Here is a 15,470-nt window from a genome sequence, read left to right as displayed (position 1 = left end):
ACATGTTGACGATCCGCACGTGCATGCAGTAAATTTTTGGCAATGTGGCATAATCTCATACGTAATAGGTTTCCTTCGAGCGCTCATGTACTCTGTTCGAATTCTGCATGTTTGAACGTTTCCGACGTTGTTTACAGGCCGTCTCAAATAATCACGAACTTTCCATGGGCTACCTCTCACAGCAAGCACTCAAAAATCTCAAAAAATATTCCTATAAAGGTGTAGATGAGTGCGTACTGTTCCAAACACTTCGTTCTGATGTTAAACTTTGACCATAAGATCTTTGGTTTCGCATTATGTCCTCACTCCATACTGGAATTGGTTCATCAAGCTCTTTCCATTGACCATCGCTCCAAATACCGTATGTTGTCACCACCCAGCTCTTATCACCAATGAGATCAAGCTTGCCTAGATAACCTTGCTTGGCCTATGCATTGTCGTGTTTAATGTCGTCACGCTACTATACTATGACCCTCTCTACTTGACCGAGAAGGATGGAGCAACCGGGCCTCCTCAGTGGATCTATTTTACGTGCGTGTTCTGTTCTCTGCATCAAGCTTGTGTGACGCTGACCCTCGAAATGTAGTTGGGCGATCGGGCTGTTCATGTACCAAAGCTTCGATGCAGTAGATGGGTGAGTGGATACCTTCACGCAAAGTCGACATTCAATGCTTATCCAACCACAGGAAGCAGGCAAGGAGAACGGGAATGGCCGGTCCTTTGGGAGAAATGTTTGATCATGGTCTGAGAGCGCGTTTCCTGACGCGCACCGATACTTAACTTTTTTCTCGCAGGTTGCGACGCGCTCAACACTACAGTACGCTGCCTCCACTTCCAGTCATATATCTGGTCTCATACTTTGAACTTTTCAGCTCGAGGTCGTTCTTGCGTCTCGTGCCCTCAATCTTGGCCGCTCGTGGTGGACTGTTGCATCTCAAATAGCTACCCTTGCCAACTTTTACTTGACCACATGGGAAGAATATCATACTGGTGCGTTTAGTGACATGTACAAGTCATGATCATCTATCGACTTGTAATCTAGGAGTGTTGTACCTCGGTCCTTTCTCAGGTCCAGTAGAGGGTATCTTAATGATCGTCATCATTTATATTATATCAGGAATTTTTGGTAAGAGAACAGTATTTGGACAAAACATCTGATCTCACTCATCGCAGGTCCCACATTCTGGGACAAAAAAATCCTGACTGTCACCCGTCTAGATAGGATACCCCAAGTTGTTCAGCACATCCCCAACATCGGTCTTAATGAATCTTTCATGGTTTTCGGTGCTTTCGCTCTAGCTTTCAACATCGTCTCAAGGTGAATGCACCAGTGACCATCGTGTGTATATACTAACGCCCCCTCAGCTACCGCAACGTCATCAAAGCCACCAAAGCTGACGGGAAATCGAGTCTCAAACCTCTCATCTACCTCTTGCCCTTCGTTGTTTCAGCGACCCTCCAGATTTTCTGGTTGCTCAGCCCCTCTTACCACGACTCCGCTATCATTCACTCACCACTCTTCTTGCCGTTCCTTTGTGCGTGGGGTTTGCAATTTGCCCACCAAGTAGGAAGGATGATCTTGAGCCATGTTACACGTGGACCGTTCCCCCTGTGGCACAACATGTGGCTATGGAGTGTTGTCGGGGTAGTCGATGCCCAGCTCCCGTTCCTATTTGACAAGTGAGCATCGGGTGTCAATGCACTAACGTCGATGAAGCTCACTCGAGAATAGACCGTCATTTATACAGTCCACACCAAAGCGAACGGCGATGTTCATTTACCTGACGCTCGCAATTTCATGCATCACCTATGCACGCTTTTGTGCACTTGTCATTAGGGATATCACGGAGTTTCTCGGTATTGCTTGTTTTACCGTGCGTAAGAAGGACGCGGAGGGTGTGTGGAGGGAGACACGGGATATCCAGCAGGATGGGTATGTGAAACGGCTTTGATGCGAATGGGGGAGAAGTGGGATATAGAGCGTATTTCTGCGCGTAGTATTAGCTTAGGGTCAGACAATTCATTGCGTCATCGTCCACTAACATGCTTGAAATCGGCTCGCAGCTGCGGCTCGATATCAACAATGTTCAAATTTCTCGTGCGATATTTGTACACGACTGCTTCCCAATGACTCGCAAGTACTGGTGGTGTTGAGTTCTTGACAAATAGAGTTCACGAAAACAGAGTTGACGAAAGTCAACAAAGCAGTTCATGAAAACCAGGTCCACCTGGTAAAGCAGTGCATAAAAACTAAGTTCACCTCGTCTGCGACTGTGACAGACTGATCACACATCATAGTACCGTTCAGCAAGCTAAATCACCAGCAAATGGATATACACCCTACTGTCTGTAAAAATACACTTTGCGATTTTAATCTTCGTCCACGATGTCATTATGGTACCGTTGGAAAAGTCAGTCTAACAGCAGAAACACAAGCGAGCGCTTCCGTGCTCTCCAGTATCGATCTGCCCTGCTGTGGGTGGTCGTTGTGAATCGGGATTCGGTGAAGGAGGAGGAGAAACGTAGTCATCATCAGCAATCCATTCATCGTCTTTGGCGGGAGCATCGGCTGAAGCGTTCCGCTGTAAACGGATGCGTGAGATCTAGCAAACAGTGAGCGAAAATGAGGTGCGCGAACCTCTTTACCCTGTGCGAGAGGAACCTCGACAATAGCCGGTGATGCCCGACCTGTCCGAATGGGCCACCAGGATTGGGTAGTGGGCGGTACTGGCGGGGGCTGGGACTAGAAAATGAAATATAAGTCGGATATGTGAATATGGCAATCCCCACTCACGTCCTCGTGGAGATTTATATGTGAACGGGGTAGCGGCGCTGTAGCAGGGAACTGCAAGCGCGCCGTCGAGTCAATTCTACATGAAGCAAACAGATAAAGGAAACATACGTCTAGGGGATTACGAAGCCCATCGGTGCGAATAGGACGGATTGCATCCGTACGAGAAGAGGAAGGAAGGAGGTTGCGTAGAAAGCGGGGGAAACGTGTGTCCCTTGTAGGTGGAGGTCGTGGCGGGCGGGGGATGGGAGATATTACAGGCAATATCACTGGTTTACGGTGACGAGTTGCGTCGGACTGTAATAAGGGATGGTGTGGTGTAGAAGAGAAAAAGAGCAGGACCACGTACGTTGAGTAGCTTATTGGCGAGGCGTTGACGGTCAGGTTTACTGATCTGTAAGAGATTTTAGCACATAAATGATGGATCTATGCGAGTAAATACGTACACTAGCGAGGATGTTGGGTGGAATGTTGCATATATATATGTTGGGCTCATCAAAGGGTGTGTAAGCAAGTTGGCGTGAATCAGGCGAGAGGATGAGGGCGACGGGATGTTGGACGTCGAATGAAACGAGTAGCTGGCGAGACTCGAAGGACCAGAGCTTGATGGTGTCATCGAGAGAGGCACTGGCGAGAAGGGCACAATCAAATGAGAGTGATAGACGGGTGATGATGTGAGTGTGCCCTTTGAAGGAATCTCCGACAGTCTCCAACGTCGACGCGTCAAATTCATAGATCGAATGGTCGTCATCCCTGATGTTGAATGCGGCAACAATGGATTTGTCCTTGGTTGTCCACAATACCGTCGCAGGCCAAAAATAGCGTTGAGTAGATATACTTCTAGTGACATCGAATTTCTGTGTTTGGACGTCCCACACTTGAAGCCACCGCCCATTTGACAACACCGCCAGCTTCTTTGAGTTTTCCGAGAATCGAAGTGCTGGTGGGTCAGGAACACCATCACTGAATTCGAATGGACCAGCCACGAGGTCGCCTGTGTCCAAGCTCCATATCTGAACCCGCGTACAATCGGTCCTGGGCCCACCCGCAACCTGCGAACCCAATTTTATGAATGCACCCGCTAGCAGCGTGCTGTCTTCGGAGATGTCAATGGTCCGAACGATGTCCAAATCATCATAGAATGTTCTCACGATCCCCGTCTCAACCTCACGAACTTTGAGCTTCCCACCAGTAGTGACAACCCATTGACCATTCCTTGATACCCCCACCCTGACTGCGGCAATACCATACTCACAAACCTCCCGAGCTTCCTCAATTTCCTTACCCTCCCGCAGGTCCCATCGCCGAATGGTCTTATCGCCTGATCCGCTGATCATTTCCTTGCCGTCGGGGAAATAGGAAATAGATGAAATATATTTGACCTCGTGACGCTTGCCATCCGACGAGGTATAACCATGTGGTTGATGACCCTCCAAGGTCATCACCGGCGTCAGGATCAATTTGCTTGCTGCTTTACTGCGCCGTTTCGAGCTGGAAGCCATGAAGGTTGTATTTGCAGACAGGTCGGCAAGAACGACGATTGTGTTCAGTGAGTCGTCCTCGTGTGCTGAAGGCCTGACGTTTCCAAGTGCTTTTTAGGTCTCGAGAGCCGATGCACTTTCCCTGGTTGAACCAATCATCAGTTCATCGGTGCAGGATGCTCAGATGGGGGGTATTCACGTTACCAGGATGCAAGCAAGGACGAAGAGCAATCATTTGGTGGGTTTAGCTCTTTATATCTCCCCGTATTCATGGCTGTGTTATACAGCATGTCCTTTTTTAACTCCTTCTTATCAGCCCGCTCAAACTCTATCTGTTCCTTCACAGCAAGTTTGCTAACACAACTAGAAGATGACACTATTGAGCGCGGTGGAAATCCGATCATTTTCTTTTGTCGTAAACCTCACAAATGCTATGACAACACCCCATCCTATATTCTTCGTTGATACTGCCTCATCTTAGATGACATTCGCAAGTATACTGCGATATACGCAATGCGCCATGCTCGAATAAACACGAAGGAACCAATCATTCACGATGACTTGCATAAAGCCTACACCGAAGGAAAAATAATCAAATCAATGAACCCTCGTCACAACGAGCGCTTGTGCTACAAGTCTGATAGTGAGTAGGATAATAAGAGCAACAAGAATCATAGCAGAAGACCACTTAATGCTCATTGGTTTTGATCTGGATTGGTGCGTATGGTTCGTGTGAGTGGAGAAGGAGGGTCGTAACCTTCATCACGTATCCAGTCATCGTCGTGGCTGTGAATATCAGCTGCAATGTTATCATACAGATCCACTAATGAGACCTCGCAAACGGTTAGAAAAGTCAAGCTAGGGTACCTTGCTGCCTCGAGAGTCTGCTGAGCAATCTTTCCAGTGACATCGTGCATCGATTCAACATCGGAAAGACTGTCGGATCATGAAGTCATATATTTCATCCAATTTCTTGAGAAGACGGACCAATTTTGTCGCGCTCCGCTTGAGCAAGAATAATCTACACGGAACCATAACGTCTGAGCGGGAGGCAGAACTCTGGACAAAATAGAACGCACATTGGATGCAGTAGAAAGTACGCCCAGCGCCATCTTTGCGTATGGAGATACCTATGCCTTGATTAGTTTACTACCACATAAGAAGAACGGCCCATACATTGACAATTTTCTCAATAGCCGGACTCGTCTACGGGGTTGGTTCTGGAAGAAGAATGCGTCAGAGACATGACTCATGTAGGTACGATAGTTGGATATTTTGGCCTCCTCGTCAAAAGACGTATTGTCCTTCTCGGTGATTAGCGGAAGAATCTCGTGAGTGTCGTTGCACAGTAAGTTACAGAGATATGGGTTCGATATCACGAACGTTGTATCCAGGCATCTGTCCCCCCGAAACCCTTTTGGGATGTTCACGTTTAATACTGGATCGGCGGTACTTATCAATGTCGTTGACAATATTTGAAAGGTGAGCAGTGCATAGTACCCGGACGTTGCAAGGCTTGGGTTAAAACGACCTGTTCATTGTAAGTTTATCGATGAGACGAAGATGCAACTCACGAGAAACCTAGCCCATTTAGGAACACCCGCCAAACTACGCGCAAGAATTCCGTGCTGTAGCTTGCGACTGTTAGTTGCGGGGAAATGGTCGTACAAGGAGAGGAGTCGCAAGAGATGCGGGAGAGTTTGTATGAGACTAGACATATGCCTCCAGAAGGGCATGCTGTTGATCGTAGACCACATGTCTGGTTGGTGTTCGAAGGTGGAGGTACCACATTCGAGTATTTTCATAGTGGTAGGCACTTGTGATACATCATGGAACCTAGAGGATTGCCAAGCTTTTGAGGTATGCTGGAGTGATAGTACTTGGTCGAGACTGAGGATGAGCGAGTGAGATATAACACATACTACGTCCATAGTACTGGCAGCTGAATGTGGTCTCCTCAGCAGATATCGTTTTGTGAAACTCACGAGGTCCTTGATCATGAACATGCACACTCCATTAGATCTTTTGTTCCAGCAAGTGTGATTGTAAATTCTAATTCTTCTCTTCTGAAGACAAGACAAGTGAAACAAAAATGCCATTCTTAACCCGATCGTTGTGGAGATTGGCCTCCCAAACTTGATTGGCTCGGAAGGGATGATCGTACAGTGTAAGCTGGCGATGAGGCAATCTGTCGCCCAGCTATGATGCTAAGCGGATCATTTGAAGCTATGCTTGCGGCCGCCAACATTGCGCACGCCAAGATTGATATCTGGAGGACGCAAGGTTTGTAGTCAGCTTGTATCAGCGCCATACTGTTTCATCCTCACTTTGCATTTTCTGCAGTGGCTGGACCAGCACGAAAAACTTCATCACCGGGAGCTTTTGCACCCGTCGCACTCAATTAGCAAGGGGGGATTATCGTCCACGACTGACTCATCACTCATCATGGAACCACCAAGCTAGATTACCAGCAAATGAAGATACACCCTACTTTCTGTAAAATATACTTTACAATTTGAACAAGGCGTAGTTAGCAAAGGGAGATCGTTCGTCCGGGACGGGCTCATCATGGTACCGTTTGACAAGTCAGTCTAACAGCAGAAACACAACCGACCTCTTCCGTGCTCTCCAGTATCGATCTGCCCTGCTGTGGGTGGTCGTTGTGAATCGGGATTCGGTGAAAGAGGAGAAACACAGTCATCGTCACGAATCCATTCATCGTCTTTGGCGGGAGCATCTGCTGAAGCGTTCTGCTGTAGACGGGTGCGTGAGATCTAGTAAACAGTGAGTGAAAATGAGCTGCGCGAACCTCTTTACCCTGTGCGAGAGGAACATCGACAATAGCCGGTGATGTCTGACCTGTCCGAATGGGCCACCAAGATTGGATAGTGGGCGGTACTGGTGGGGGCCAAGACTAGAAAATGAAATATAAGTCGAATATGTGAATATGGCAGTCCCCACTCACGTCCTCGTGGATATTTATATGTGGATGAGGTAGGGGCGCTGTAGCAGGGAACTGCAAGCGGGCCGTCGAGTCAACTGTACACGAAGCAAACAGATAAAAGAAACGTACGTCTAGGGGATTACGAAGCCCATCGGTGCGAATAGGACGAACTGCATCCGCACGAGAAGAGGAAGGAAGGAGATTGCGTAGAAAGCGGGGGAAAAGCGTGTTCCTTGTAGGTGGAGGTCTTGACGGGCGGGGGGTGGGAGATATAACAGGCAATATCACTGGTTTACGGTGACGAGTTGCGTCGGACTGTAATAAGGGATGGTGTGGTGTAGAGGAAAAAAAGAGCAGGACCACGCACGTTGAGTAGCTTATCGGCGAGGCGCCGACGTTCAGGTTTACTGATCTGTAAGAGATTTTAGTATATAACTGATGAATCTATGCGGGTGAATACGTACACTAGCGAGGATGTTGGATGGAATTTTGTATATATGTATATTGCTATCCTCATAGGTTGTGTAAGCCAGTTGGTGTGAATCAGGTGAGAGGATGAGCCTGAGGATGAAGGGAGCATGTGAGTCGAATGAAGCGAGTAGCCGGCGAGACTCGAAGGACCAGAGCTTGATGGTGCGGTCGTATGAAGCACTGGCGAGAAGGGCACAATCAAACGAGAGTGCTAGGTTGGTGATTTGCCTGGTGTGCCCTTGGAAGGAATCTCCGACAGTCTCCAACGTCGACGCGTCAAATTCATAGATCGAATCGTCGTTGTTATCCGTGAAGTTGAATGCGGCAACAATGGATTTCTCTTTGGTTGTCCAGAGTACTGGCACAGTCTGAATCCCAAAAGAGAATCCAGATGATGTTCTAGCGACATCCAATTTCTGTGTTTGGACGTCCCACACTTGAAGCCGCCCGGGCCGCCCACTTGACGACACCGCCAGCTTCTTTGAGTTTTCCGAGAATCGAAGTGCTATTTGGTTAGGAACACCATCACTGAGTTCGAATGGACCAGCCAGAAGTTCGCCTGTGTCCAAGCTCCATATCCACATAGAAATGGTCTCCACACTCGCAACCCGCGAACCGAATTTTAACAATGCACCCGCTAGCAGTGTGCTGTCTCTGGAGATGTCAATGGACCAAATGTTGCCCAATCCATCATCATGATGGAATGTTCTCACGATCCCCGTCTCAACCTCACGAACTTTGAGCTTCCTGGCACCACCAGTGACAACCCATTGACCATTCCTTGATACCTCAACCGTGGCTGCTTCCATACCATCCTCACAAACCTCCCGAACTTCCTCAATTTCCTTACCCTTCCGCAGGTCCCATCGCCGAATGGTCTTATCGTGTGATCCGCTGATCATTTGTTTGCCGTCGGTCAAATAGGAAATGGATGAAACAATTTTCGACTCGTGACGCCTGCCATCCGACGAGGTAAAACCATGTGGTTCATGACCCTCCAATGTCATCACCGGTGCCAGAATCGATTTGTTTGCTGCTTTACCAGGCCATTTCGAGCTGGAAGCCATGACGGTTGTATTTGCAAACACGTTGGCAAGTCTGACGATTACGTTCAGTAAGTCGTCCTACCAGGGTGTGCTGAAGGCTTGACGTTTCCAAGCGCTTTTCAGGTCTCGAGAGCCGATGCACTTTCCCTGGTTGAGCCAATCGTCAGTTCATCGGTGCAGGATGTTCAGATGGGGGGTATTCACGTTACCAGGATGCAAGTATGGACGACGAGCGATCGTTTGATGGGTTTACCTCTTTATATCTCCCCGTCTTCATGGCTGTGTTATACAGCATGTCCTTTTTTAACTCCTCCTTATCGGCCCGGACTCAGACCTACCTGTCCCTTTACAGCAAGTTTAATCACACAGTTAGAAAGGTATTGACAGCGCGGTGGAAATCTGATCGTTCTTTTTTGTCGTAAACCTCACAACTGCTGTGACAAACACCCCCATCCTGTATTCTTCGTTTACACTGGCTCATCTTACATGTCATTCGCAAAGTCAAATGTACTGCGATATATGCAATGTGCCATGCTCGAGTTAATACGAAGGAACCAATCATTCACGATGACCTGCATAAAAACCTACACTGAAGGAAAAAGAATCAAATCAAATCAAGAACTCCTCGACACGACGAGCGCTTGTGCTACAAGTTTGATAGCAAGTCGAGAATCATGGCAGAAGGCCACTTACATACTCATCCGAGTCGGTTTTGATCTGTGTCGATGCAGACGGTTCGTGTCAGTGGAGGTCAGGCGAAGCAGGGTCATAACTTTCATCACGTATCTAGTCATCGTCATGACTATGAGCACCGGCTGCAATGTTGCGATGCAAATCCACGAATGAGATATCACAAACAGCGATAAAAATAGAGCTGGCGCACCTTTCTACCATGGGCGTAGCCTAGTAGGGAATAACTACGATAAAGGCGAAGCATCATCTACGCAAGCTAGGCGATGTAGGGGAAGTTTGAAGGTGGTGGGAGTAGTGGTAGCATAGCATGATGGGTGGTGCCGGCGTGTGTCGAGACTGAAAATACGCAGGTGATACTATTGATAATTACAGGGGCAGACACTCTCACCTCCCCGCGGGCACCTGTATCCATTTGAGTTGTGGCCGGTGCCGAGGGAGAGGGATTTGAATGTAGCAGGAAACTGTACGATGATCGTTGAATCAATCGTGAAAGAAACAGGATGAAACTAGATGCGATTAGTGTATCATGAAGCTGATCATAGACAGGAGGGACTACGTTCGTCGGAGAATAGAAATACAGGAGTTTATGTAGGTGACGAAGGAAAATGGGCTGTTGTGGGTTTATTTAGTGTATGCAGGTGTCTTTGGGAGAAGACCATATGACAGGCCATGTTGCTACGTTAGACTATGATGATTCTCATCAGCGTAGTGGAGAATTAATCGGTGGCGTACTTCAAGTAAACGATCAAGGGTTGGATTGATCTTCAGCGCTGTCGGCAGCCACGAGTTTCCGCGTTCTATCATCCAATGGCCCGCTCGCCAGTAGTGTGCTGTTCGCCGAAATATCGATGCATCTCATTCTCCGTGAACTCGATTGATATCGACATGTTTTCACAATTTTTGTCTGTGAATTCTGCAGCCTTTGAGCTCCCTACTGTATAATTATCTCCACCAGCAGTGACTCACCCGTCCCTTGATACCGCCGCCCCAAACGTGCTCTCCAACATCAATCACCTTACAAACACGCCTGCAGATCCGGTCGTCGTCGGTCGAGCGGTCCTGTCAGTCGGAACAATGTTCAAATTTCTCGTACTGTATTTGTGCACGACTGCGTCCCAATGGCTCATACTGGTGCCACGTGGTATTGAGTTCTTGACAAATAGAGTTCATGGGAAGTCACGAAAGCAGTTCATGAAAACTAGGTTCGCCTGGTAAAGCATTCATGAAAACTAGGTTCACCTGCCGCTCATGAAAACTAAGTTCGTGGAGAACTGAAAACCGGAGCTCACTAAAACCTGAGTACGTTACCCAGCACTTCAGAAGGATGTGGGGACAGAGGCGAGTATGCCAGGGGCAGCATTCGATAAGTAGTCGATACAAACCATATACCATGATAAATTTAAAAGGACTGTATCTGAGCCAACTTGAAGTTGGCTTCACCATTTCTATGTCCTATAACAAACAATATGATCATTAACGGAGATCAAGGTTGGCTCGGCTTTCCTGATGCTCACCTACATTCTCCCACCTTCGGGGCCACCTACGTCATCTCCACTTGGAGAGTCTGCTTCAGCGAACGCTTCGAGTTGCCGGTCCACCTCACAGCTGAGATCCCGCGTCGTATAAGAACGCCCTTTCAAACCTCTCAGGTTCAGGACGAGGCGCTGACCTGCTACTGAAAGTAACGGAGTCGTGAACCTACATGCAAAAAACAAATTCCCGAAAAAAATGTGATGAGGTTGTATATAAGTAACATGATGACTGACGCACGTTTTAGCAATGAAATATTTTGGACTCTGAATTGTCTCGCGTCAATCAGGAAGAGCACTAGTCCGTTATGAATATGGAAGACTGACATTCGCGTATACAGTCCTAAACATCATAGCCGTGCTTAATGCATTACCAAATATGTGTCGATAGTTGATATGATTGCGACCTCGGTAGATTTGTTTGTCAATGTTTTGGATATCAGATACTTAGCGTTACTCGCCTCTTATTTTCTCCCTCAGTCGTTTCATTCAACGGCTGAGGTGAGTACTGTATTTACTTGAGTAGGACGTCGCTGACACGCACGTAGTTCTCGCGTTCTTAGGTACAGTACATGAATACAGTCGTTTCATTCAACGGCTGAGTTCTCGCGTTCTTAGGTTATGAGCCCTGAGGCCGCTCAAGTCTAGTAGGTAATCGACACCGAACGACCCTCCACGAACCTGCGATGGGCGTTGAGTCAGTAACGACCAATGTCCCCATCCTCTCCGAACATAACTACCCAACCTGGAAGATCCGGATCCGAGGAAAGTTGCAGCGGGAAAAGGTCTGGGGCACTGTCTCCGGCGAAGACCCTGACCCGTCAGCACCGCAGGCCAGCACGACATCACCTGCTGCCCCCACTGCGTCTGCGTCGACGAGTACCACAACTCCATCTACCACCTCTTCAGCCACATCTGTCCCCTCTGACACTTGGAAGATTCGGAACGACAAGGCTCTTGGCATTATCATTGAATATGTTAGCAACGAGAAACTGGACCTCATCGCAGACCAGACTTCCGCCAAGGATGCATGGGAGAAACTCGAGAAAGTGCATCAAGGCACTAATCCGGGGCTAAACGCGTTCTTCACGCTCAAGAATATGATGAAACGGAAGTTCAATGACTCCTCGTCGATGGAAGAGCACATTGCTACCTTCTCGGCTGACAACCGCAAGCTCACAGCAATGGGGAAGGCAATCAGCGACGAAATGCAAGCTTTCCTCGTATTGACATCGTTGCCATCTACACCAATCTGGGACACGTTCACGACTTCCTTACTGCAGTCACTGCCTGCCAACTCATCACTCACTTTCGAGACTGTATCCACTCGACTTCTCTCGCAGTCGTTGCTTATCAATGCCAACTCATCAGAACCCTCGTCTGCACTCGTGACTGATGCACGCACCAGTGGTGCAAGCAGCCAAGGCCAATATTGTGAATATCACGAGTCACAGGGCCACGCCACGAAGGACTGTCGGGATCTCAAGGAGATGAAGAAAGAGCGCAAAAAGCGGAAGCGAAAACCCCGAGAACGAGAGAAGTCTGGATCAAAGACTAAGGCAAATAAAGCGGATACAGATTCAGACTCGGACTCAGATGGGACAGACTCGGATACTGTTGAAACTCGGAGTAGGAGCGAGAAAGCACAGCATGCGCATACAAAGCACCGCCGTAATAATTCACAACGTGTATATGTCACGAAGGCTTTAATGAACCGTGTTCAATTGTATACGTTGACGACTGCTGCAGCTACCAACACCACTCGACGATCAAAGGACATCCTCATTGACTCTGGTTGCTCGCGTCATATGACACCACGCAGGTCATGGTTCGTCGAATCCACATTCCGAAAATTGCGAAAGCCAATTGCAATCCACCTTGGTGACGACTCAACTATCAATGCAACAGGTCTTGGGTCAATACAATGTGTGCAACATCTGAATGGAGAGCGACGTCATCTCATCATCGATGATGTCCTATACGCACCTGACCTCGCGGTCACACTCCTGTCGGTAAAACGGCTCGCGCGCCACAACCGTGTAACATTCGATGGACCCTTGTGCCAGATACATGATCGAAAAAGTAACCAAGTTGTTGCAGAGGGCAAGGAGCACAACAATCTCTACCACCTTGTCTCAGAACCGATAACCGGAGCTTCAAAGCTACACGAGTCGACTCACCTCGCAACTGACATAAACGTCCTGCATAGACGTCTTGGTCACCTCGATCATGACAGCATCAGACGAATGGTGTCCAAAGGGTACCTGAGGGGAATAGATGGGGTCACCGGAAAGGAGATTTTCTGTGAAAGTTGTGTCAGAGCGAAAATGAAGAAGCTTCCATTCAAACACGAACGTGAATCTGCCCTCGCACCACTTGCCCTCATCCATTCTGATGTCGGAGGTCCTATCACACCACAATCACCAGAAGGATATCGATATTGGATCACATTTATAGACGATCACACTCGTTACCCTTGGATTTTCTTCATGAAGCAAAAGAGTGAAGCCTTGGAAAAGTTCAAGGAATGGCAGGGTGCAATAGAACCGCTCCTCAATGCACGACTGCAGCAGATAGAATTCTCGCAGAACTGGGTTCGCATATTCCGCACGGACAATGGTGGAGAGTACATCTCACACGAATTCCGAGGACACCTCCGGTTATCTGGGATCCTGCACCAGACAACAGCACCTGATACCCCCGAGCAAAATGGACTCGCTGAACGGATGAATCAAACCATTGTCAATCGTGCGCTGGCCATGTTGATTGATTCACAGTTGCCGAAGACCTATTGGGCACATGCTTTTCGCACAGCAACCTATCTAATCGCACGCAGTCCAGCTTCTGGAATTGATGGTCGAACCCCCTTCGAAGTACTCACTGGCCGGAAAGTGAATTCTTCAGGACTACGACCCTTCGGATGCAGAGCCTATGCATTAGTACCAAAGGACCAACGATCCAAGCTGGATCCTCATGCCCGCAGATGTGTCCTTCTCGGATACGAGTATGCATCCAAGGCTTATACTCTCCTCGACGTCACGACCCGGAAAATGTTCAAGTCCAGACACGTTGTCTTTGACGAAGCGCCAGGGACAGCGCCAGAACTGCAACGTGACAATGCTGAACCAATTGAGTGGGAGCAGGCATTACCAGACACAGAAAGATCACCTCAGACCATGGCTGACCCGAAAACGGTGTTGCCCACTGGTGATTCCGAATCTGTGTTTTCAGAAGGGGACCCTGTGCCCATGTGCGAGGATGAGCACAAGTCTCCTGAGATAGGCACAGAGGACCATAATGTTGCTGTGAAGCTCGAAAACGAATTGGCGAAGTCGAATGTGAGAGATCACTCACCACCCCCAGCCGAAGAAGCACCAATCGCGCAAAGACGAGGCCGTCGAAATGTCAAACCACCACCTCGTGTCCCCCAACTGGTAATGGCGCAGAAAACTGCACCACCCAAGCCACCAGTCAATCAGCCACAAAAGCCAAGCGCAGTCGTTGTCGACACATCAGCACCTCCCGTGAAGATGGACCCACCAGAAAGCCCACTGACTGAACTGTCATCTGACGTCGAAGACGACGCAACGTCAAATTCCATCTACTGCCAGTTTGCTGCGTTTGCCGAAAGCGCACCCAAGGCAGCAGAAACACCAAAGAACCTCAATGACGCTTTCAACGGACCAGATGCGACACAATGGAGGGCTGCGCTGGACGAAGAATTAGCATCCCTTGTGGAGAAAAAGGTGTTCAGAGTGGTACCACGGCCGAAAAATGCGAAGGTCATTGGTGTAAGACCGGTGATGCGCATCAAGGTCAATGCCGACGGAGGGATCGAGCGCTACAAGTTACGTCTGGTTGCACAAGGATATAATCAAAAGAAGGGGGTCGACTATAAGGAGAGCTACTCCCCTACACTCGGAATGGACGTAGTACGAGTGATTGCTGACATCGCAGCTGAAGAAGATTTAGAACTGCACCAGTTGGACGTATCAACGGCTTACCTCAATGGAGAGCTCGAGGAGGAGGTGTATGTGATGCCACCAGATGGTGTTGACTGTCCGCCAGGCCACGTTTGGGCTCTCGACCGTGCGCTATATGGACTGCCACAATCAGGATATGTGTGGAACGTCACACTCCACAATGCCCTGGTGAAGATAGGCTTCGTGCGAATCAGTTCGGAACACTGCATATACTTTTATCGTGACAAAAACGGGAGAGTTTGCTTCCTCGCCATCTATGTTGATGATCTACTCGTTGCAGCCAAGGGCCTAAAATTCACGGAGAAGATGAAGAGAAACCTACGGAGACTCTTCAAGATGCATGACCTCGGTGAAGCAAAGCACCTATTGGGCATTGAGATCATTCGCGATCGGGCTAAAGGAACCATCAGTTTGTCGCAGCGGCAATACATCACGAAGATGCTCGAGAAATACGGACTCAAGGATTGCAAACCCGTGGCAGTCCCAATGGACCCCAGTCTAGCACTATCTTCTGCGCAATGCCCCGAGTATG

At 48.5% G+C, this 15,470-nt stretch overlaps 3 protein-coding genes across 3 annotated transcripts; 2 read left to right on the top strand and 1 right to left on the bottom strand.

Annotated features, from left to right (window-relative positions):
• Window positions 1–50: 50 nt before the first annotated feature.
• DEU56DRAFT_840472 (CDP-alcohol phosphatidyltransferase-domain-containing protein) lies at window positions 51–2,213 on the top strand. Its single transcript, XM_041354950.1, has 11 exons — window positions 51–229; window positions 280–361; window positions 413–531; window positions 587–634; window positions 687–742; window positions 795–817; window positions 873–990; window positions 1,043–1,126; window positions 1,174–1,318; window positions 1,366–1,680; window positions 1,733–2,213. Exons 1-11 carry the CDS (start codon window positions 108–110, stop codon window positions 1,950–1,952), a joined length of 1,332 nt encoding a protein of 443 aa, XP_041201743.1. The 5' UTR covers window positions 51–107; the 3' UTR covers window positions 1,953–2,213.
• An 85-nt stretch (window positions 2,214–2,298) lies between these two features.
• On the bottom strand, window positions 2,299–3,357 carry DEU56DRAFT_905203 (uncharacterized protein; the record flags this gene model as incomplete). The annotated part of the gene is made up of 6 exons (XM_041356705.1): window positions 2,299–2,582; window positions 2,639–2,743; window positions 2,795–2,845; window positions 2,903–3,088; window positions 3,141–3,185; window positions 3,238–3,357. Coding segments are annotated over 6 exons (672 nt in total), but the record flags the coding sequence as incomplete, so codon positions are not given.
• A 9,088-nt stretch (window positions 3,358–12,445) lies between these two features.
• DEU56DRAFT_748406 (uncharacterized protein) lies at window positions 12,446–12,949 on the top strand (the record flags this gene model as incomplete). The annotated part of the gene is made up of 1 exon (XM_041349356.1): window positions 12,446–12,949. A coding segment is annotated over one exon (504 nt), but the record flags the coding sequence as incomplete, so codon positions are not given.
• Between the last annotated feature and the right edge of the window lie 2,521 nt (window positions 12,950–15,470).

This window comes from Suillus clintonianus (assembly GCF_016758775.1).
Source record: "Suillus clintonianus strain FC179 chromosome Unknown DEU56scaffold_161, whole genome shotgun sequence".
In the NCBI taxonomy this organism is placed as follows: Eukaryota; Fungi; Basidiomycota; class Agaricomycetes; order Boletales; family Suillaceae; genus Suillus; species Suillus clintonianus.
This window is presented reverse-complemented; position numbering and strand designations above follow the sequence as displayed.

What these genes read in the sequence shown, in the direction of transcription:
- DEU56DRAFT_840472 (XM_041354950.1), top strand. Translation starts at nt 108, where the DNA reads ATGTTTGAACGTTTCCGACGTTGTTTACAGGCCGTCTCAAATAATCAC. An exon ending in TGACCATCGCTCCAAATACC is followed by an intron (nt 362 to 412) that starts GTATGTTGTCAC and finishes AAGCTTGCCTAG; the next exon opens with ATAACCTTGCTTGGCCTATG. An exon ending in GGGAGAAATGTTTGATCATG is followed by an intron (nt 743 to 794) that starts GTCTGAGAGCGC and finishes TTTTTCTCGCAG; the next exon opens with GTTGCGACGCGCTCAACACT.